Source organism: Podarcis muralis, chromosome 1, assembly GCF_964188315.1.
Source record: "Podarcis muralis chromosome 1, rPodMur119.hap1.1, whole genome shotgun sequence".
In the NCBI taxonomy this organism is placed as follows: Eukaryota; Metazoa; Chordata; class Lepidosauria; order Squamata; family Lacertidae; genus Podarcis; species Podarcis muralis.
This window is the reverse complement of record NC_135655.1, coordinates 24,406,604-24,428,809: the sequence shown is the minus strand read 5'-3', so window position 1 is coordinate 24,428,809 and position 22,206 is coordinate 24,406,604. Positions and strand designations below refer to the sequence as shown.

General features: G+C 42.8%; 1 protein-coding gene across 6 annotated transcripts in view; it reads right to left on the bottom strand.

The window, feature by feature from the left end:
• The window catches only part of PTPN21 (protein tyrosine phosphatase non-receptor type 21), a 52,439-nt gene that overhangs the window by 23,075 nt on the left and 7,158 nt on the right, over nucleotides 1-22,206 (bottom strand). For all 6 annotated transcript variants that reach the window (XM_028718014.2, XM_028718034.2, XM_028718026.2 and 3 more), the window contains exons 3-10: nucleotides 13,441-13,610; nucleotides 11,439-11,536; nucleotides 5,788-5,855; nucleotides 3,153-3,223; nucleotides 2,369-2,456; nucleotides 1,093-1,181; nucleotides 688-775; nucleotides 141-220 (exon numbers count right to left, since the gene is read on the bottom strand). In XM_028718014.2, the coding sequence (XP_028573847.1) occupies nucleotides 141-220; nucleotides 688-775; nucleotides 1,093-1,181; nucleotides 2,369-2,456; nucleotides 3,153-3,223; nucleotides 5,788-5,855; nucleotides 11,439-11,536; nucleotides 13,441-13,610 (752 nt within the window). The remainder of the gene's footprint in view (nucleotides 1-140; nucleotides 221-687; nucleotides 776-1,092; nucleotides 1,182-2,368; nucleotides 2,457-3,152; nucleotides 3,224-5,787; nucleotides 5,856-11,438; nucleotides 11,537-13,440; nucleotides 13,611-22,206) is intronic.

The following is a 22,206-nucleotide window of genomic DNA, read 5'->3' as shown; positions in this document are numbered from 1 at the left end:
CTATTTGAACGCTGAAAAATATGTTCAGTCTCAGGAGTCTGCACTCAGAAACAAAGCTATTTGGTTAAGGTGTTCAAGTAGTAAAGTACAGAATATAAATTAATGAGGAGAGAGATTCACTAAAGGATTATTATACTTACAGGCTACATTTATTTAGTCTATAAAATTTGTGCCTGGCCACACACATCCTCCACACATATTTTGCCGTTTCCATGTCTTCCTGTTAAACAAAAGAGATTGTATGTAAGACAAAACGAGTGGCTGGATGCATCTCTTTCAAATCACTTCCCTACTAAGAGGATTCTCAGGACCAAAGTAAGGGCCAGCTTTGGCCTATCTTCTTGCTGCATAAACTCAAGGACAGTGGAAAGGAAGAGAATCCCACTCAGCCATTGTTGTTGTTGTTGTTGTTAATTAAATTTATATACAGCCCTTCATCTGAAGATCACTGGGCTATTCACAACATAAAAATACAAAAAGAAAACTCAAAATACATAAAACAAACAACAACAACAACAACAACGGGAAAACACCAGTAAGCCCTCCCCCTCCTACAAACACATTTAAAAGACCACAGTTCGGGTCTACAAAGGTCTGATATCTAAAAGCCAACAGATGATTTATGCCTTCTTTCTCATGCCACACATTTTATTTAAAATGCATATGAATAAAATCTCACTCACTTACAGTTTGGAACTGGATAGTCTCTTCTTTATTTGCCAATTCTAATGCAAAAAAGGACTTGTTGTGGGACATGTTAGCAATGTCGTGCCACCTAGGCAGGGGTAAGGAAAGAAGAGAGTGTAAGAGAGAGAGAGACCTCACAAAGCACTCTGCTTTAACTGCATGTGTATAAGAGGGGATCTGAATTCGCCATGCCATATCCCACATAGTTGCAAAAATTCTTAGCTACTTTGAAAAGTTTCTGCTTCAGGAGGTCTTATGATTTGGTTGGTTCGACGCTTGCTTGCATGCACACATGCATCTGCAACGCAGGGAATCACAAGGTATGAACTGACCACATGATTGGGCATCTAAAGGTTAAGGGACAAAGACTCTTAAAAGAATCACCATCGCAGGAAATGAGCTCACCTAAAGATGACGGGAGGCCGGCCATTTTTGTGTTTCACAAAGATTCCATCAAGACAAGCTCCGATGAATATGTCACTTCCTTGGCTGTCCTGAAAGATACAGAAATTGCATATCGCTTGCACCTTTTTCCTTGCGAAAATAGCTTCATTCGTCATACCCTGCCCACAGCACCCTGCTCCCATGTTTGTGCTCTAAATTTGCACCAACAATGCAAAGTAAGCTCATTAGATGTATTAAAAATTGAAATGCTCAATATCTCCTTTAATTAAAAAAAAACCAGAAGCCTTTTTTCTGGGAATTACAGACTCAGATATTCCCAAAAATGTAAGAGAGAACTTTTTATATGCCACGCTCGCAGCAAGAGTTCTTATTGCAGCAAACTGGAAGAGTGATAAAGTTCTTTCACGGCTAGAATGGATTCAAAAGTTTGTTGAATATGCGGAATTAGATAATACTGTATGTCTGAAAGAATAAAGAACAAACCAAAATAAGCATTTATCTCAAAATGGGTAGTCTTCAAAATATATTTGAAAAACAATTGTTGCAGTTCAAACTGCAACAGCAATTGAGTAATTTCAGTAGCAGTTTTAAGTATGATGTGAGACCTAAGATAGATAAAAAAATATTTAAATTCTGTTAATAATCTGCTATGTTTCGGTAGCAAGTTAGTGATGAGTAATTGAAGTAAGGAGTGGACGGGCAGTTTGGTCTAAACCAAGAAGTCCTTTTTTAATTTATGGCTTTGTGTTTATTATTTGATATACTATGGGTTCATGTTTGGTATATGGTTTATTATTTGGTATATTATGTATGGTATTTGGTATATTACTTTTTTCTTATTGTGTTGATGGATATGGATAGTTGCCTTTTTTGTGGATTTATGTGAAAACAATAAAAAATTGATTGTGTTTTAACAACCCTGCCTTTCTACATAAAATGCAATATAAATTACATGATAAAAGAATCAAACAATGTTCCTGTTTGCCTAATTTGTTTCCAAACTGAAAATCTGGAATGTTTTAAGTTCAGAAATTCTGCATGCTGAACAGAGACCTGAGCAATCCAAGTTTGACATCTGAGCAATCTGTTGACGTTTCGGCAAAAATATTCTGATATCTCAGAACTGTAAGTACCAAGCCAAAGTGACTTAGGCCTGAGTCAGCTTAATATACCTTTTTTAAAAATGCAGAGAGAGAGGTTTTTTTTATTATAGTCGTGCCTTTGTGAAGTCATGGCACAAACAGTCAACAAATTCACAGAAGAAACTTAGCTTTACCTTTGCAGGATAACTCTCTTCACCATATCCTTCCATCCTCTCAACTTCTTGCATATATAACATTTCTGCATCAGGTGGAGTGAGGCCCCTTCAGAAACAAAAAAAGAAATTCAATTTGCTAAGTAGCTTCTTGAGGCAGGTTAGACTGCTTCTTTTAGCATATCAAGAGTCCACTTTTTTGTATGTTCCCCAACAGAAATACACTTGGTGCAACATCTGCACTTGGTGCAGAAAAAAATTGCAAAAAGCAACTGCACTGAGGGTTAAAATGACCACTATTTAACTTCCATAAGCACCTGTGGAATTATTTATTTTAGGTATTTATTGACAGAAGTATTTTACTGCCCTATCATGAAATATCAGTGCATTTAAGAATCATATCCAGGATATAAAAAATAATTCTAAGCCTTTTAGTTTCCCTTGTTTCATCTATCTCCAATGATCAGGTTTCTGGCACTCAAAAGGTTTGCTGCAGTCTTTTGGCTTGGGGCCAGTGCAGACATAATACTGGATCAAACCCACACTCAAGGAATATGTGCCCAATATCTGAGCAAATTTCTCCCTCTCCTTCTAATAACATGCTGACAACAACATGGGTTAAAGCAAACCGGGGTTTCTATTAACCCTCTTTGAAGCAACTTTCTAAAAACTGGAAATCATGCTTAGCTTAAATTGGTGTTAGTTAGGCACAGAGCCAAGGCTACGTCTGTGCTAGCCCACATGTGAACAAGCTCATCTAGCAACATTCAGACCTGAAACAGCAGCACAATTTCAGAACCGTTACCTGTACTTCTGATGGAGTAAGGCCACTTTCTGGGTTGCCTCTTCCAGGATCTTTTCATCTTGCAACCAACCCTTAAGCAACAGAACAGAAACCATGAGAACTTCCTCCCATGTAAATTCACAACCCTCCAAACTTAATGAAGGGCTGGCTAACATTCACATACCCCAGGCAGCGGCAGAGGGAGAAGCCCAGGCCATCTACCCAGGAAGAGAACAAGTAGTGCACTTTAACATCTATTGCCTGCTATCTGGTAGGCTTGCAGAGCTTGGCTTCCTAGAGGGCCGAGTCAGGCTTGACTCAGCAGTTCTTGATTGCAGGCACCTGTGCCTGCCTTCATCAGTACCTCCTTAAGAAACACTGCCTTGGGCCATGGGCTCACCACCAAAGGGGTTTCCCCCACATTGGGAGCCACTTGGGTGAGGGTGTTTAGTCCTTGGAATATTTGGCTACTGATGGGTTGATTCCAGGAACAACCAGTAACAATAATAATTAATTATTTTTTATTTATACCCCCCCTTCCCGGTTCAAAAACTGGGCTCAGGACGGCTAACAACAAATTTAATTGTAAAGGCAGCATAAAATACACTATAAAAACATGAATAATCATAAAATTCAAAGTTCGGAAATCAATTTAGGGGAAATCCATCTAATAAGCATTAGATAATCACCAGGACTAGCTGGCTGAATTAGTCCTACTTGGGCCAGCGAGGAGGCCAAGGGAGAATTAGCTGTGGGGTCTCAGAGCGGGTAATCTTCATAAAAGGGGAGGGGGAGGGAAGAGAAGGGAAATAAAAGATCAGGCTGAATTCAAATTAAAGGCCAGGCGGAATAGCTCTGTCTTACAGGCCCGACAGAAGGAGGTTAAATTCTGAAGGGCCCTAGTCTCATGGGACAGAGCATTCCACCAGGTCGGAACCATCACTGAAAAGGTAGGTGCCCTAACCCAGCCTCTTGGTGAGATGTGGTGTGCTAGGGAATGTTTAATGGGTGGTAATTGGATAGTGAGCTCTCCTGTTGAGGTAATTAAGCAACTGCCTTTAGGCAGAGAGGGTGGAATCTCTCTGCTCATGAAGAGTCCAGTAGGCTCCTTAAGTTTCCTGAGGAGTTCCAGGCTATGAAGGAGGTTGGTCAGTGGCTGGAGCATAGGTGGCACTAAATTTGGCACATATCTGACCAAATAGAGGAGCAAATACACAGCCATACCTACCACATGGCAGGTGAGGAGAGCATCACTCTCTGTCTCTATTGCAGTGGTTCTCAACCTGTGGGTCCCCAGATGTTGTTAGACTACAACTCCTATCATCCCTGAGCTCTGGCCTTGCTAGCTAGGGATGATGGGAGTTGTAGTCCAACAACATCTGGGGACCCACAGGTTGAGAACTGCTGCTCTATTGCATCTTCAGTGAATCTCCAAGCAGGGCTGTTTACAGAGTGGTAAATGAGCTGGCTCAGAACAGGGTTAAATCACTGGCACTGAACCAGTCAGTAGCCTGAAGTGAGAGATTTGTGAAGAAGAGGAGTTTGGATTTGATATCCCGCTTTATCACTACCCGAAGAAGTCTCAAAGCGGCTAACATTCGCCTTTCCCTTCCTCCCCCACAACAAACACTCTGTGAGGTGAGTGGGGCTGAGAGACTTCAGAGAAGTGTGACTAACCCAAGGTCCCCCAGCAGCTGCATGCAGAGGAGCGGGGAAGCGAACCCGGTTCACCAGATTACGAGTCCACTGCTCTTAACCACTACACCACAGCGAATCATTTTGAGAGCCAAATCACTTGGATCCGTACTGAACTTGATACCACAGTTGGTTCAGATCTGTTGGGAGGTCCTGGGAACAACCAAGATTTACACCTTGAGGGGTCAGTGGCTTCAACCCGTTCATGTGGGATGCTTGCAGCGGTGAGACCAACAATATGCCTTCTTCATCCCTGCCTGACCAACATGGCTGATAAAACTGGGTAGAAGGTGAATGACTAAATGGCATGGTCAGTGCCTCACTGCAGGAGGGAGTTATGCCCACTGCCTTGAAAGAAGCGATATTTTAATTTCTCCCAGGTTTTTTTATTATGACACAGTGGACGCTCAGGTTGCGAATGTGATCTGTGTGGGATGCATGTTCGCAACCCGCAGCGTTCGCAACCCGCGTCTGCGCATGTGCAGGTTGCAATTTAGCTCTTCTGCACATGCGCAAAGTGCGACCGAAACCCGGAAGTAACCCGTTCCAGTACTTCCGGGTTTCAGCGGTCCGTAATCTGAAAAAACGCAACCTGAAGCGTCTGTAACCCGAGGTATGACTGTATTAACATTAAACAAGTTTTCAGAACAGGAAGGATATCTAAATGACCCTTTTGAAGGGGGGGGGGGAGATTTAGTAATGAATGGTGCTACTTTTGAAGAATGATTTTTTAAAAAACTATTTTTATTTATCAAGCTTCTCAGGCAATCCTCTAAAGTGAATTACAATAAAGTAAAGACTAACACACATCTGTTGGGTTTAAAAGACAAAATAAAAAGATTAGCAACCACCAGGCATAATGTGTTCACTTCTGATATTTCTACATCAGTTTGTTTCCCCCCCAGTAATTTCCAAAATTGGAATTGGAGAGAGAAGGGGGGAAGAAGTGAGCTATTCTTACCACAGGAAACAAGGCAAATCTCTGTAGAAATTCCTGCGATTCATATTGGTCATAATCTCCAAAATCAGCTGAGGAATTAAGAGAAAACAGGCAGGAATTAAGTGCATAGGGAAGTTCACTATTTCACAAAAGTCTCATAACAGATACAGCATAGTGGTTGGTGCCCTTTGGTTTTTCATCTCAAAATAAAATTGTGCAAAGCCAAGACTGCCTAAATTGTACAAGAGCAATTAAACAAGTAATAATTTGTTACTTGTTTAATTATTAAAGTCATTATTAAAGAGCCAGATGAGGCTAAAGAAAAGAAATTAAAGAATGTTGCATAAACAAGCTATTTCAAGTCATCAGTTTGATCTCACTGGCAAATAACGTTCTTGGCAAGTCTTTTCTAGCACACGAGATCACCATTCATAGCAAGTAAACGGAGGCAGCAAAGGAAAATAGACCAGAGGCTTAGAGCACTCTCTTCGTTTTCCCTGCCAGGAATCCACCTCATTCTTGTGGTTGTTTTCTTCTCTTGCATATAGCAGCTACACCAAAGTGGTAAGTTAAAACCAAGAGTGATACTGCCTCCTGCATTTCGCAGATGAAAATAAGGCCACACTTGAAACACCTCTCTACCCAAATTAAAAACTGCTGTCTGTGAGAATCATGAATCGCTGAAGGCTGCAACTCTCTCTTGCTGGTTTCATTTAGGGCCGTCCTCCACTGGTTTTAAAAGCCAAGACGGTGCGTTTGTTCTTTGGGCTGGCGATATATTTTTAAATACACAAATGTCCGATATTATGCTGCCGCAGCTCAAAATGTGCCTCTGCAGGTTGTAAAATGTCCTGTTGTGTATTGTCAGGCAAAGCCCCATCCTTCAGCAGAGGGACCTACTACTGATGCCTTGTGTTAAGTTGTGGGTGAACATATCAGACGACACAGCGATTCTTCAAACAGCTCTTGTTTATTCACAGGCCAGAACAGAACAGAAATGAAGGATTCAGCCAGCCTACTTATATAGAGCTCCACTAGAACGCAACAGTAACCATTTTCTGTAACTATCCAATCACTGAACGTCACTTTCAATCCCTGATTTGCATATGTGGACCTGAGTGAAAACTATCTACAATATCCCCCTGCTGGTCCTTCTGCTGCTCCTTGCTGCCATTGCCTGCTCATCTGATCTCTTTAAGAGAATGGGTCTTTTCTGTAGTAGCTCCTTATCTATGGAATGGTCTCCCCAGAGAGGCCCGCTTGGCACCAACTTTCATTTTGGCACCAGGAAAATAAGCTTTTGTTTTCCTAGGCATTTGAGCCAATTTTTGGTTGGTGGTTTGTTTGTTTTTTACGCTATGTTCTTAATATGTTTATGCAATCTATTCCAACATTTTAATTTTTGTTCCAATCAATTTGGGGTGTTTTGTCCTGGGAAGCCATCCTTGAATTCAATTAACTAACTAAATGAGTAAGCCAACAGTGATAGCGAGCAAGGAGAAGCCCCTGCTTATTTCACCCTCTTTATATTGGCAGCTGTAAGCAGAAGAGGGCAAGAGAAGGGAAAACAGAGGGGAAGGGGTAGTGGTTACAAAGAAGTGGGCCCCTCTGGGTGGGGCTCACTAAGGGCATCTTGCCAAAGGACTCCCTGCCCCAATAGCTAGGGATGGCAGAAGAATCTGCACCCTGCTCAAGAGATTTGACTGCTGAAGAACCAGGAGGAGAAACCTTGATAATAATAATAATAATAATAATAATAATAATAATAATAATAATAATAATACATTTTATTACAGTAAAAACATAATAGAGGGGGAAAACCAATTTAAAATACAGGTTAAAATGCAATTTAAAATGCAGCCTCATTTTAAAAGTACCCCATAGATCAAAACCATAATGGGAGGGAAACATAAGGGTCAGACTGAGTCCAAACCAAACAGCTCTGTCTTGCAGGCCCTCCGGAAAGATGTCAAGTCCCGCAGGGCCCTAGTCTCTTGTAACAGAGCGTTCCACCAAGTCGGGGCCAGTACTGAAAAGGCCCTGGCCCTAGTTGTGACCAATCTAACCACCTTGCGACCTGAGACCTCCAAAATGTTGTCATTTGTGGACCTTAAGGTCCTCCATGGGGCATACCAGGACAACTCCAGCAGCATACATGCCACCGCCATTTCAAAGGGCATCCCTAAAAGGGCAAAATGGGAACATAATAATAACAACTGTAATTTACTTGGGACAGGTAACCAAGGAAAGGGAAGGCTCCTGGCAAATAGGGACAGTTAGAGTACATAGGAACACAGAAAGAATGTGACTTCTTGTCCTTCCTGGGACCTAACATTCTGCAGTCACCTAGCATGGGCAATGGAACCGAGGATGAGTGATAAAAGTCAGAGTGGAAAACATTAAGACAGAAGTGGGGAAAGGAAAAATCCAATAAGATGGCGGGGGTGGGAGTGGGGAGAGACAGTGCAAATTTGCACTGCATAGTTTCTGCTCAGATTCTGCTGCAATTTCACTGCTATTTTCTGTGTAAAGTACTGGAAATGGGCTTTATAGGTAGGTAACACCACTGAAAATGGCAAGGAGGAAAATATGAAGATTGTAGGAAAGGAACAAAATCATAATTCCTAGGTATTAAAGCCCACTTCCCTTCAGCGTGCTGGATATACATACCAAGGGAGAACAAATACATCATTCAAAGGCATTTCAGAAAATGACAGCCAATTTCAACAGTCTGGGTAGTCATTTTGCTATTACCTTTTGAAACACCCTTATAGTTCTGGGCAGCCTGGTTTTAACTTCAGTTTCTGCAAAGCACATTTGCTATATTCAAGCAGTTATCCTGCAACTGTCAAAAGGCATTGGGGCTCTAATGGTTTTAAAGTGGTGCAAAGGAAACCTGAGTATCTTGTAGTGCATGTTCAAATCATGCTGTCTGAACTGCAGTTCATACACCTTGTGTGGTACTGTAGTCATGCATATACCAGTTCAGTCACAGGGTTTTTTTGTTTTTTGTTTTTAAAAAATCAACCTAAAGCATGGGTAGGCAAACTAAGGCCCAGGGGCCGGATCCGGCCCAATCGCCTTCTAAATCTGGCCCGTGGATGCTCCAGGAATCAGCATGTTTTTACATGAGTAGAATGTGTCCTTTTATTTAAAATGCACCTCTGGGTTATTTGTGGGGCCTGCCTGGTGTTTTCATATGAACATAATGTGTGCTTTTATTTAAAATGCATCTCTGGGTTATTTGTGGGGCATAGGAATTCGTTCATTATTATTTTTTTCAAAGTATAGTCTGGCCCCCCACAAGGTCTGAGGGACAGTGGACCGGCCCCCTGCTGAAAAAGTTTGCTGACCCCTGACCTAAAGGCTCACAAAAAAGAATGATATGCAGGACTGCATTTGACTCCAAGTCTTTTCTAAAATAAAGAGCTGTTATTGGAGCTATCCTCTCTACAGTTATACAGTCGGTAGAGAATGAGATAGTTAAATCCCAGGGCTGTGGGTTAGAGCCCCATGTTGGGCAAAAGATTCCAGCATTGCTGGGCATTAGGCTAGATGTTCCTCACGGTCACTTCCAACTCTACAATTCTAATAAAGTACCTGCAGTTTATTAACAATGTTAATAAGCAAACTTCCCTGCAAAGTTTCTTACAGTGGTACCTCTGGTTACGAATGTAATTCGTTCTGGAGGTCCGTTCATAACCTTAAACCCTTCTTAACCTGAGGTACCACTTTAGCTAATGGGGCTTCCCGCTGCTGCCGTGCTGCCGGTGCACGATTTCTGTTCTCATCCTGGGGCAAAGTTCTTAACCCGAGGTACTACTTCCGGGTTAGCGGAGTCTGTATCCTGAAGCATCTGTTATGTAACCCGAGGTACCACTGTACTAGCCTTTTGGCCACGCTCTTGGGAGATGTGACTTTCCGATGATAAAAATATATATATATATTTGGCTCTACTGAATTTGTATGCAGGGGAGGTTGCGGATCTTAAAAAATGAAGAGCTTATTTTGCACTTGCTTACAGCAGCACAGGCATCCATAGCAAAACCTTTGAAAACTGTAGTTCGTAATCATATAAGGTATTGTTACTCAAGGCAGGTATGGTAAATAGTCCTTCTCTGGGGGGAAATCCCACAAATTAAAAGTATCCAGAGGACAAGTGGTATGATTTTATTTTTTATTTCATTTGCAAACAAGGAGGCACGTGGTAGAAGAGTTCCCTTGATATACACTAAGGTCTGGGTCTTGCAAACACAACAAGAATCGAGACGCGAGTTTAAAAGCACAAGAAAATGATTTGTTTGAATGCGCCACTCATGGATTCCCAAGAGTGAATTTGGTTTTAGGTTTATCCTGTAAAGCTAGCAGGGTTACAGTGCGGCCTGTCTAGCTATGCACTGGTGGGTGTTGGACTACGGCAATTATTGAAAGTGAGGAAGAACGTGTGCAGATGTAGACTGAGCCAAGGGTGCATCAATGCATGTGCAATTTGTTTGAGCAATTGAGTGCATGGAACCTTATTTATGGATCTTGATTATTTATATATCGTGTTATTTGGTTTTGTTGATTTCCCCCACAAACCATTTTTAAAATAAAGATTTTAAAAAGAAAAGGGAAATCAGTACTGGAAGGCCAATGTATTCCTATCTTCAATGTATTTTGATCTTCGCTACTGCATCAGCCTAAAATAAGTAGTCGTTTCTGTGTGGGTTCTTCTCTACCTGTGCATTTTTCTTTTTTTTAAAAAAAAAGAACTTAAAACTCCCTGAATCAGCAAATCAGTACTGAAAGACGAACCCCTCCTTATCTTAATAGGTGGAATGGCAGCAACACAGCAGTTTGTTTTATAACGGCTTGTCTTTAAGTAGGGTGTCACAGAACCTCAACACATTAGTGATTCATTAAAAAAATAAAATAAAAATACAATCTTCTGATGGTGTCAGCAGGGGAAACTAAATAAGGAACAGTTATTACCTACTTATCTTAGTTACAGCATAAAAAATAAAGCTACTATTGTGTTACATGTAAGTTTACAACGGCACTTTTAAAAAGTATGTATTGGGGTTAGGAAACTAGTTATGGGTACCACACCAGATCTGTGCAGTGCAGCAGACTAGGCAGAGTGATGAGCGTCGGCGCTTGAATCCCAGGCTCAATCAAACTAACAAAGCTTTAGGCAAAACATCATTCATTCATTCATTTATTACATCATTTGTTTATATACCACTGAATTGTCTGTAAGTGGTGTGTGAGTAACTCAGTACAAAAACAAAACGATAAAATCAGAATCCAGTTTAAAATAAAAGTATTCAGGAGGTGCCAGAAGTTCAACTGACTTCAAATGGAAGGGAGTTCCATTTCTCAGCCTTGTCTACCTCGCAGGGCTGTGAGCGGGAAGGGACCTGGAGTTTGTTGCTATCTCTAGCCTGCCAAAGAGTATTCCCCAGCTGAAAAGCTAACAGCTACACAATGATGGCCATGGGCTGGTGAAACAGCTGCTGTATGCCTAAGATCCCTCAACCCAGATTGCTCCACAGAAAAGTGCTGAAATGCCTTTTAGGGGACAGAGCCTTGGTGGACTGTGGGCCATGCACCCACTTCTCCCAGGAACATGAAGTTCAAGCAGCTGTATAAGTTTTCACCTCCTAAAATCAGCTAAACAGGTTAGTTACCTTGAACAGCTAACCCAGCCAGGTGCACTGCTTGCTCAAACGTGCATGGGATGCTTCCTTCCAATATGTCTTTTTTCAATTGTAGATAATACTGGTATCTATTATGGAAAGAGAACATGCATTCAGGGCAATTTTCCGAAGCCTGTGAAAACAGAGGTTGATGGATTCCCATCATCCTTAGCCAGCATGGCCAAAGGTCAGGGATTACTATAGTTATAATTCAGCAACATCTGGAGGTGACCCAACCCTGTTTTATGCTTGCACAATTATATTCTTTCCTGCTTGTCTGGGCAGCAGGGTGACACTACGATCACCCTCTGCAGACAACATTTCGGGTTTGGGTGTATAACATGGAGTCTGGGCACAGGGATCAGACTGGGGATTCTGACCTTGTGCTGCCAAACACACAACCTAGTCGCATTTCTAGCTACAGTTGGAGGTGGTCTGGAACTTGGGAGCAACCTGACTTTTTTGGGGGGGGCGGTCCACAGGGGGAATGCAGCATCCATGCTAAGGAGAAGAATAGAGGGACCACCCTGTATCACGCATAAAATGTGACTCCCCCACCACCAGCACCCTCAATCAAAAGGAGCATACTTTATTTGCAGGAGAGGTTCACTTATGGGACAACATAAAACATATCTACACCTGTGTCATAGTTAAGAACTCAAATAATAAAAATTTCTAAAGGTGGGGCAAGAGTGCATATTTTAGTAAAGGTAAAGGTACCCCTGCCCATACGGGCCAGTCTTGACAGACTCTGGGGTTGTGCGCCCATCTCACTCAAGAGGCCGGGGGCCAGCGCTGTCCAGAGACACTTCCGGGTCACGTGGCCAGCGTGACGAAGCTGCTCTGGCGAGCCAGCGCAGCACACGGAAACGCCGTTTACCTTCCCGCTAGTAAGCGGTCCCTATTTATCTACTTGCACCCGGGGGTGCTTTTGAACTGCTAGGTTGGCAGGCGCTGGGACCAAACAACAGGAGCGCACCCCGCCGCGGGGATTCGAACCGCCGACCTTTCGATCGGCAAGCCCTAGGCGCTGAGGCTTTTACCCACAGCACCACCCGCGTCCCCCGTGCATATTTTACCTTGTCCTTAATCCTAAATCCAATATCCTGGTTTGACCTAAGTAGTATTACTGACAAACCAAGTTTTCTGTTTAGAAGAAAAGTTTTTAGAAGCTGGTGCCCCATGGATTTCATGGTGCGGCTTCTGACTGGAACCTACGCCTAGAGTGTAACACCGTGCGGTAATATAATTTACCTGCCTGCTACACCTTTTCGGTTAATTAAAATGAAAGGCTTATAGTGAACATGGGCAGACCGCAACCTCAACAACCTACCATATTTTTCACTCTATAGGACACACCCGACCATAGGACGCACCTTGTTTTAGAGGGGGAGAACAAGGGGGAAAAAATTCTCCCCCTCTCTGCTCAGCACCCCTTCAGCAAAGCGGCAGGAGAAACGGAGCCCCTTCCATTTCTCCTCCCGCTTCGCTGAAGGGGCGCTGCACAGCTCTCCCTCTCTGCTGAAGCCAGGAGAGTCTTGCTCTCCCGGCTTCAGCAAAAGGAACCCGAAGCCTTCGGAGCGCAGCACGAGTTCCCACTGCGCTCCAAAGGCTTCAGGCGGCTATCCCTGAAGCCTGGAGAGCCAGAGGGGTTGGTGCGCACCGACCCCTCTCGCTCTCCGGGCTTCAGCAAAAGCAACGCGTAGCCTCCGGATCGCGGAGGGAGCGCTCCCTCTGTGCTTCGGAGGCTTCGCGTTGCTATCGCTGAAGCCAAGGAGCCTGCATTCACTCCATAGGACGCACACACATTTCTCCTTAATTTTTGGAGGGGGAAAAGTGCGTCCTATAGAGTGAAAAATATGGTACATCATGCTCACTGTTCTGAAAAGAAGATATACACAGAAAACTACAGGCTGAAAAGTGCCAGGTAAAGACAGCTAAAAGATGCTCCCTCCTCACTGCAGAACATGGCAGGCATGCTTGCACCACTCACCTGGTAATCTCCTGTTGAAGCTGGGAGACAGAAGGCACATAAAACACCACCCCGAAGAATACAGTCGGCTCCAAGGCATATTTGTCCAGTTGCTTTTTCAGAGGCTTGTCTAAGTCTATCCACCGGCGCTGGTTTTGCTTGTTGAAATACCAGAGGCTGAAATAAGTGATCTAGGAGAAAAGAGCAAAAGGAAGAGCTGAGTTACACTTTGCAGTTAATTTATTATTATTATTTATTAAAAGATTCCATCCCACACTTCCTCGCAAAGGAGCCCAGGAGGGAAAGCAACAAAGCAGCGAAGCAATACAATTAAAATAAAATCAGTCTCTACAGTGGTGCTTCCCAAGCTTCTGTTGTTTGAGGAGCACATTATTATTATTATTATTATTATTATTATTATTAAGGATAACAAAATTAATGACACATTTCATTCCAACACCAGACAAAAACAAGGCCAAAAAAATCACCTCCCCTCTGGGGAACCAGCAGTAGAGCACATGTTGTGTACAGAAATCCTGAAGAGTTGCTGACAGTCAATATACCGTATTTTTCCGTGTATAAGATGCCCCTATGTATAAGACGACCCCTATTTTTTGAGCCCAAAATTAAGAAATAAATATTTTACACATTCCGTTTATAAGATGACCCCCAATTTGAAATGTGGTGGGAAATATAGTCTTATACACGGAAAAATACAGTATATTGGTGGGGGAACTATTGAGTTGTTTTTGTTTTTATTTTGATTATGTATTTTGTGTTTTTATAATGTGATTTTATCCTGTGAACCACCCTAAAACCTGCGGGTATAGGGCAGTATACTACTACTACTACTAATAATAATAATAATAATACAATACTGAGCCAGAAGAGCTAGTGGTCTCATTTGGCTTATGAGGCAGCTTCCAGTGTTCCCACCTGCTCCATTTCTGCAAGAGTGACTGATCTGAGCATTCTCACGGAGCAGTGTGGCTCATCATACAAAGATGCATGGCAGCCCTACGGCATCTGAGAATGATCAAATTATATCAACGCAATGATGTAGCAAGGTGGCCAGTCCCCAGTGACAGCTGATTGGAAGGAGGCCAGGCCAGAACAGTGGATCTGTATCTTCTTCTTCTTTGGCGATCACTCGTAGCCGAGTAAGATTGTCTTCCATAAACATGGTTTTAACAATGACTCTGTAAGCGGCTGTGGAGGCCAATTCTGGTTGCACACGTCCTTCCTCAGGAGGACATTGGTTTCCGGGTGTGGATTTGCCAAGCATGCCTTCCTCTTACCACATTTCTCTCTTGCATCCTGAGTTTGAGTGTCTTCAAACCCCTGACACCCTCTCCTGTTGGTAGGGACTTTAGTTTCAAGGGATTCTTTTAATTAATGCATTAATTGCTTGTAGCACCCCAGCAATTCTCTCAAGGCATACTAGTGTGCCTTGGCATACAGTTTGGGAGTCACTGGAACTCGATCTTGCTTGAAGTTATGATAATGCTTCTTACACAAAGCTGCCATCACTGCAGGTGATCTCTAGCTGCCCAGGTGCTAATGCATTTAGCAGGCTTGCCGGTTATAGTAACAAATGTGGGCTACCACTGCTAATCTTTCGGCTCTGTGCCATGATTTAAGCTGGCCACTGAGACATTTTGGTGTTTGAGCAACTGATGCTAAATTATCACCATCCTTGCACCAAAGGCCAGCTGTTCCGCCTGGCCTTTGGTTTGGACTCAGTCTGACCCTTATGTTTCCCTCCCCTTATGGTTTTGATCTATGGGCTACTTTTAAAATGAGGCTGCATGTTAAATTGCATTTTAACCTGTATTTTAAATTGATTTTTTCCCCCTATTATGTTTTTACTGTAATTTTACTGGTGTTAGCCGCCCTGAGCCCAGCTCTGGCCGGGGAGGGCGGGGTATAAATGAATTTTTTTATTATTATTATAAAGACCAGCTGCTTCATATAGGTAATCACATGCAAAATGTACCCCCCCCCAAAAAAAACCCACCAAATAGTAAATGGCGAGATGCAGCATGGGCTCCTGTCCCGTGATCCAGAAAAAATAGCAGCGCTCCTGAGTCACTGGGAATAGTGCCTTAGTTTGCAACTGTTGGAAATCCCATGAAAATGTCAGAGCTGCTTACTGTCCTATTAGATTGCATTCATTAATGTGAACATAAAATGTAAGAGCCAATGTTTTACTTTATAAGAAAATAAGCCCAATTTTTATTGGTTCAGGTTTTCTAGCTGAAATGGCAGTTCCCTGCCTGCCAGAGATTGCAATCTAAATGTAAACATGTGTGCATGGGAAGGGAGGGAGAGACAAGCAAAAGAAGAGATGAATGTGAATGTTATTGTGGTTCCTTTTCTAGAGATGTGCCATTCATATGCTATGGTTTGCTATGCTAATGCTAACAACAAACAACAACAACAGCGTATGCCACTGTTGTGCCAATACTGGATTGATAACAAGCTTGCCCTCCCCTTTCTAACTTGCACAAAACGTAACAATTGATGCTGCCACTATAAAATGGACACAATCTAAAGTACATACAGCAGAATCCTGTTTACCCCTTTGGCTTTACAGAGAAAAGGACACAAGGACCAAATTCAGACAACCAGAAAGTTCTAGTGTTTCAGTTCTACAGCTCCTGAGATGGGAAAAGCGATTCCCCATAGAATTGGGATAAAATTTGCTGTTTCCAGCTCACACGCACGGCTGCAAAGGTATATTTCAGTTTCGCAAGCTCTTGGTGGCATTCAGGCATCCTGGAGCACTGATGCTGAATGGGCTAAAAGCGAATCACTTTGTAATCACGGCTAAAGCTATCCATAGCACAAGAGATTACCTAGCCCTGCAGAAACGACATGACATAACTCTTGAAATATGTTAAGCTTCTGAGATTAACACTGTTGCAAGGTTTATTTATTTTAGCAACTTACTCATCATTCAACCTCCGGGCAGTAAATCAACCCTAGACAGAAAGGACCGTGGATTTTCTACACAGTTATGTTCCAGCTAATTGCCCTCTTTGTTAGATGTACAAGAAATAGCAATATTATTGAATGTGCATGGAACATCTGAAAAGGTGGGGAGGGAGGGTAGCACTCAACCCTGCGACTAATACAAAATATATGTGGGTAACAGAACACCAAATTAAGGAAATCTGAGCTGCAGGGGCAAAGAAAGATTTCCCTCAAAAGAACACAGGAATGGCAACAGTATTTATTTTTTTTAACTAGGCAAGACTGACTTGGGCCAGTACTCCAAAGAGAACATTATAAAGTTCTGAATATTCGTCAAGCGAATACATTGTATATGGGACTTCCCCAGCTGATATAATAGCAGAATAATTATCTCTGGTCTCTCTAGCCAACTGCCAGGACACACCAAAGGAAACATGAACTTCACTTAATTTCAACGGGATTTAGGCAAGTGTTTATATCCTAACCAAGGGTGGCATTTAAGTAAGTTCCATTCAGAGTAGAACCACTGACGTTATTGGACCTTGACATATCCATTGATTTCAATGGGCCTGCTCTGCTGAACACTGGAAACACACACACCCATCTAGGATGGTCCATGCATCATGGGGTATCAAGGCTATGGAAGCTCACACTGTCTTGTATACCATGCCACAACCTCCAGCGCTTGTGATATGGATGCACCAGGGTATGTGTAATAGATGCGATAAATAAATTGATACGAGACCAACACAACATAACCATCTAAAGTGCATACACCAGTAAATGCTAAATTCAGATTTCAAAATTACCTAGGCACACCAATAGGTACCAAAACTATGAGCATATGACTCAAAACCATGAAATTTAGTATTCACATAGTCCAAGGCACTTTGATGAGAAGTAAAACGCAAAATTATTAGATCTCTCTTCCTTGAAACTGAGAACATGAATTGTTGCCGAATCCGGTGAAGACACTTTTATACTACCCAGACAACTGAAAATCTTGTAGCAGATTACTTTGTAACAGTAATCCAAAACACCAGATGCCCGGGACTGATTGACTCAAGCCATCTCAGATGCAAAGGGAGGCTTAGCAATGGCAGTCAAGGAAGAAGCCCCTCATAGCACCTACAAGCAGCTCTAAATTCAGCAGGCCAGATTAGTGATTATCTCTCAATAAAGTCCTATGTCACCTTTGCAACTTTTTTGAAAACGTGGTCCCCATTCTGGCAGAAGAGATTTCCAATTATCCTGACTGTTCTGAGTGCAGCTTTCCACTTCTTTTGAACAAAAGTGCTATGTGAGAAACTGCTACCAGACAACTCTTGGATTTGGTGGAGGGGGGAAATAGTGAAATATAGTGATGGATGCACGAAGGGACTGGTTTTGAAACTTTACCAACTTCTCTTAAAATCTGAGTCCAGATGGTCTCAGAATAATACAAGGAAAAAGAGCTCAGCCTATGTTACAAGGTTGAACAAGATATGTGGAACAAACACCCCCTCCACTGTATCCCAGCGAGAGATGGGCAATTGTGGTTAAAATGAGTGCATAAATGGTGCTCAGCACCATGCAAGTTGCCTTATGCGATTCCCTCATCCCCACCAAGGTGCTGGAGGGACTGCCAGGTTTCCACTACTCATCGTCAAAGTGGGATTTGTCCAAAGTCCAATGATAGTTTTCAAGAAATTGGTGCGATAACAGATCACCACGCTATGCCTACTGCTTGGGTAGCTCTCCTAAATTTGTTTGAGGAAGAAGATATGGGTTTGTACTTTAAAGAGTTAATAATTCACCTGCCTGCAGAAGCACAGGTGACTACAGCCCAGTTTTAGAGGAATGCTAGGGTATGGTAAACAGCCTTTTTTGAGGGGAAATAACTTATAAGCTAAGGGTTTTATGAGGTCAAAGTGAGATTGTTTCCCCCCACAATTCGGCATAAGTTTCTAACCTACAGTAGAAATACAGAACATAGACAATTTCTTCCATTCACCTTCAGAAGGAACTGGTTGATTTACGTGGTAGTATTCTTCATGGAAATGTTTCTTTGCTTATTTAAGTTATTTGCCCTACACAATTAAGTGATGACTGCATGTGGAATGCCCTCCCATCAGATGTCAAGGAAATAAACAACTATCTGACTTTTAGAAGACATCATCGAAGGCAGTCCTGTTTAGGGAAGTTTTTAATGTTTGATGTGTTATCACATTTTTAAAATTCTGTTGGGAACTGCCCAGAGTGGCTGGGGAAACCCACCCGGATGGGTGGGGCATAAATAATAAATTATTATTACTATTACTATCATAACATTGATGCTTGGTAAAGTTAAGACAAAGTCTGAATTTTTCCTAAGCAACCCATTTTACTTCTGGATTCAGACTTTGCCTGAAGCAGATACACGGTCCTTGTGAGCAATCCTACAGCTTTGAAATGGAGATCAGTTTTGTCACCTTTTAAGGCGAATGGGCAATTCACAAACAGGTCTGGTCACAATACTCACGTTGGAGCCAATTTTATTCCAAGTGAAACAGGCTTCCGTCCAAGTCTTTTTAATTAGTGTGTGGATCATAGCCTATGCCATAAATCCACGATGCAATAGTGTTTGATGTAGCAATCACACTCACACTGACTTATTACCTAATTAGCTATGTGGCAGATGCATGTTCTAAAAGATTATCTTTTAATTAGCACCAGCCCATCAGACAAATGAGACATTTCTCTAGGGAGGCAAGATTTGTGAGAGTATCTGCAAATTTCCAGACACCAGAATCTAAAGAGACTGAAAATTTGCATCTGGGGCCATCTGCTTGCACATACTTTTCATTTCCTGTTTCTGGTGACTAAGATGCTCAAGTTTGGATCGTGTTGGTCTTGCCACGGTCCACCAGGTCATACAGCTAGGCTGCTGGACTTCACTTGTAGTCTCACCATCCTGTGCACCATTTTGACCTGTGGTAAGTTGGTGGCTATCCCTCTTAGCTTCTGTTCCTCAAGAGAGCTCTCAAGTCTGAGAACAAATCACCCTCAGTGGCTCACTTTGCTAGGCCTCAGCTGCAGCCCAAGGGCTCCTGGTTTTGTGGCCTGATGCTTGGCACAAAAGGGCCATGCTAGGCATGTCACAGAACTGTGTGTCTCTTTTTTACTCAATGTAATGTCTTTTTTCTAAAATGAGGGGATGGGGAACATAGCCTTGCAAGGCTGTGATCAGAAACGCAATAGCAGAAAATGAGGTATTGCTTAACCCTTTCACCTACGGCCACTCTTCCATTAAATATTGCCCCTGTGCTGCCTTCATATGCCTTTGGGGTAGAAATGTGGGGAAATGGGGGCTGTTTTGGATGTAGACCATAACTTATTGTTGTGTGCATGAGCAACATGAAGAATCAGGCTCACACACTCCCCTGAACATACTCTCTTCTTCTGCTGTAACAACAAAGAAATTGGAAGTATCCACTTCTAAAATAACTAGAGTTCCCTGTTGTGTTAGAAAAGAAGGAAATCATTGTTAGTTTCAACTGCAGCTTGATAGGCCAGGATAATAAACCACGGTTTGACCCAGGCTTGCCTGTGTTTAAACTAGAGTTCTCCCTCAGTTCAAAGTTAGTTATCTGAAGAGCCGATCTTTTCACAGCTTCACCAAAGGAGTAAAGAAGACAGACCAGAGAGCAGGATGTACACCAAGCTGAGGCTCACTGCTGCTTATGCACATATAATGCTAAATTATAGCTTGACACCATGTGCAAAATGGGCCAGTATCTTCACTCTTGAGGGAAGAAAACCTTTGTGGCAGTGGCCCAAATAATGTTAGAAGAGGAAGGGGTTGTGCAGCCCGTTGCCTCCTCTACTCCTGATCACAATCTTCCAGGACAACTTTTTATCTATAAAGAGAGAGAATTAAAAAGAAACATGGAACTTGGCATCCTGTCTATAGTTTGACACTGAGTATAAAATGCTTTTGGGTGCATTTTTGCAGGGAGTGTTCAGTCTCTCGAACACACTACGTTAGCAAAATTTGCTTGTGCTCCATTCAATCATCTCTGTACTCTGCCCACACTGACTCCTGGAATTTAATGAAGGCGCATTTACCACTTGGCCTCTTAGCCAGGGTGTGTCAAAAGAGAACCAGATTGTATTTACATTCCCTGCAATTCACATTCTGCAAATAGCACAATACATGTGCCTTAGCCTACCCTGCTTTAGGAAACTAGCTTTTTCCATCATGTTTACAGTGCACAATAATTTTTTAAAGGGGGGGGGGGGAGACTGGACCAAAAGCAAAGCTTTCAACATATACAAGGTGACATGTGGCAATATATATATATATATATATATATATATATATATATTGCATAGAAACACAACGTTCAGGGCTGAATTACGTCAGATCAACAGGCACATATTTTACATAATATATGCAGGTTTCACTAATGGAGAAAGAACAACTGAGGAGTGGTATGACTTTGGTTAGATGGCAGTTTTCACGGTGGATGACAAAGTGGTACAGCAGTTGAAGAAGAGAAAGAGGCAGAAAAGGACAGACTATTAAGAGAAACTATTCCATGTTTCATCATCTCCTAAGCCTTCTGCAAGTAATGACTAAACTATTCTCCAAAACCATAAAGACTAGACCAGGGGCAGCTAGCATGGTGGCCTTCCAGATGTTGATGGATTACAATTCCCATCATGCCTGACCACTGGCCACACTGGCTAAGGCTGATGGGAGCTGTAGTCCAACAACATCTGGAGGATACCACGTTGCCTATCCCCTGCACTAGACCATTGCATTTTCCTTTTAACACCCTGGAAGTTGAATGGATTCTAAATTTTGTGCCAGCCTACCGGACTAAATGCTTGTGTGATAAGCCCCAGGGATATCTGCCGCCTTCTGGCTCAGTCTCTCTCTAATCCCGGTTGCTTCCTGTTACTGCCCTGGCTTGCTCCCTCAAGCTCCCTGCTCCATCCTCCTGCCCTACTGCCCTCATTCTCCCCTCCTGCACTTTCCTTGCTCTTTTCTCTTAGCTCCAACGTCAACTTGCTTTGGCAACTCTTGTTCCCTGCCTCTTGGTGTCGGTGCCCCATTCAGTGAATTTTAACCCCCCATTTATTTCTCCTTAGGTTGTCTTCTCAGCATGGGAGACGATGCAAAATACTTCTTTGCATCACGGTAGAAGTTCCTGTGGAGGCCCTCCCAGCAATAGTACTGTCCGTCCCAGAAAGGAGGACATTACCGGAGGAGCTACCATGGCCCATGTGGACTCATCTTGCTACAAAGATAACTCAAGGATGCCTTACAGACAGCAAAGAACAAAGGAGGCAAGGCCAGAGACTTGTTGCTGTAATCACTGTGTGGTATAGTGGAAAGGGCAGGGGAACCAGATGTTGTTGGCCTCCAGTTCCCATCAGCTCAAATAAGCAAGGCCAGTTGTCAGGGATGAAGGAAGTTGTAGTCCAGCAACATCTGGAGGGACGTAAATTCCCCAGCCCTGGATTAGACTGTTGGAGTAGGCCCCCAAGAAGACCTGGCTTCAAATTAAGTTGTGGTGCTTAGAGACAATGGATGGCAGCAGCAGCAACTGACTGGCGGACTCCCAAGGAGAGGGGAGAGGAAAGGAGGCTGAGGGAACACTCCACAAGAGAGGGTGTTCAGAAAAGGGCGAGAGGCTGCCAGCTCTGCAGGCAGGAGCTCCTGAGCCCCACAGGGATTCTGCAGAAAGAATGAAGTTGATTAAGCGAGCCGTGGACTCAAAAAGGTTATAAAATATATACCTTCCCAGGATCCTTGGAGAAAGGCTGGGATAAAAATGGAATAAA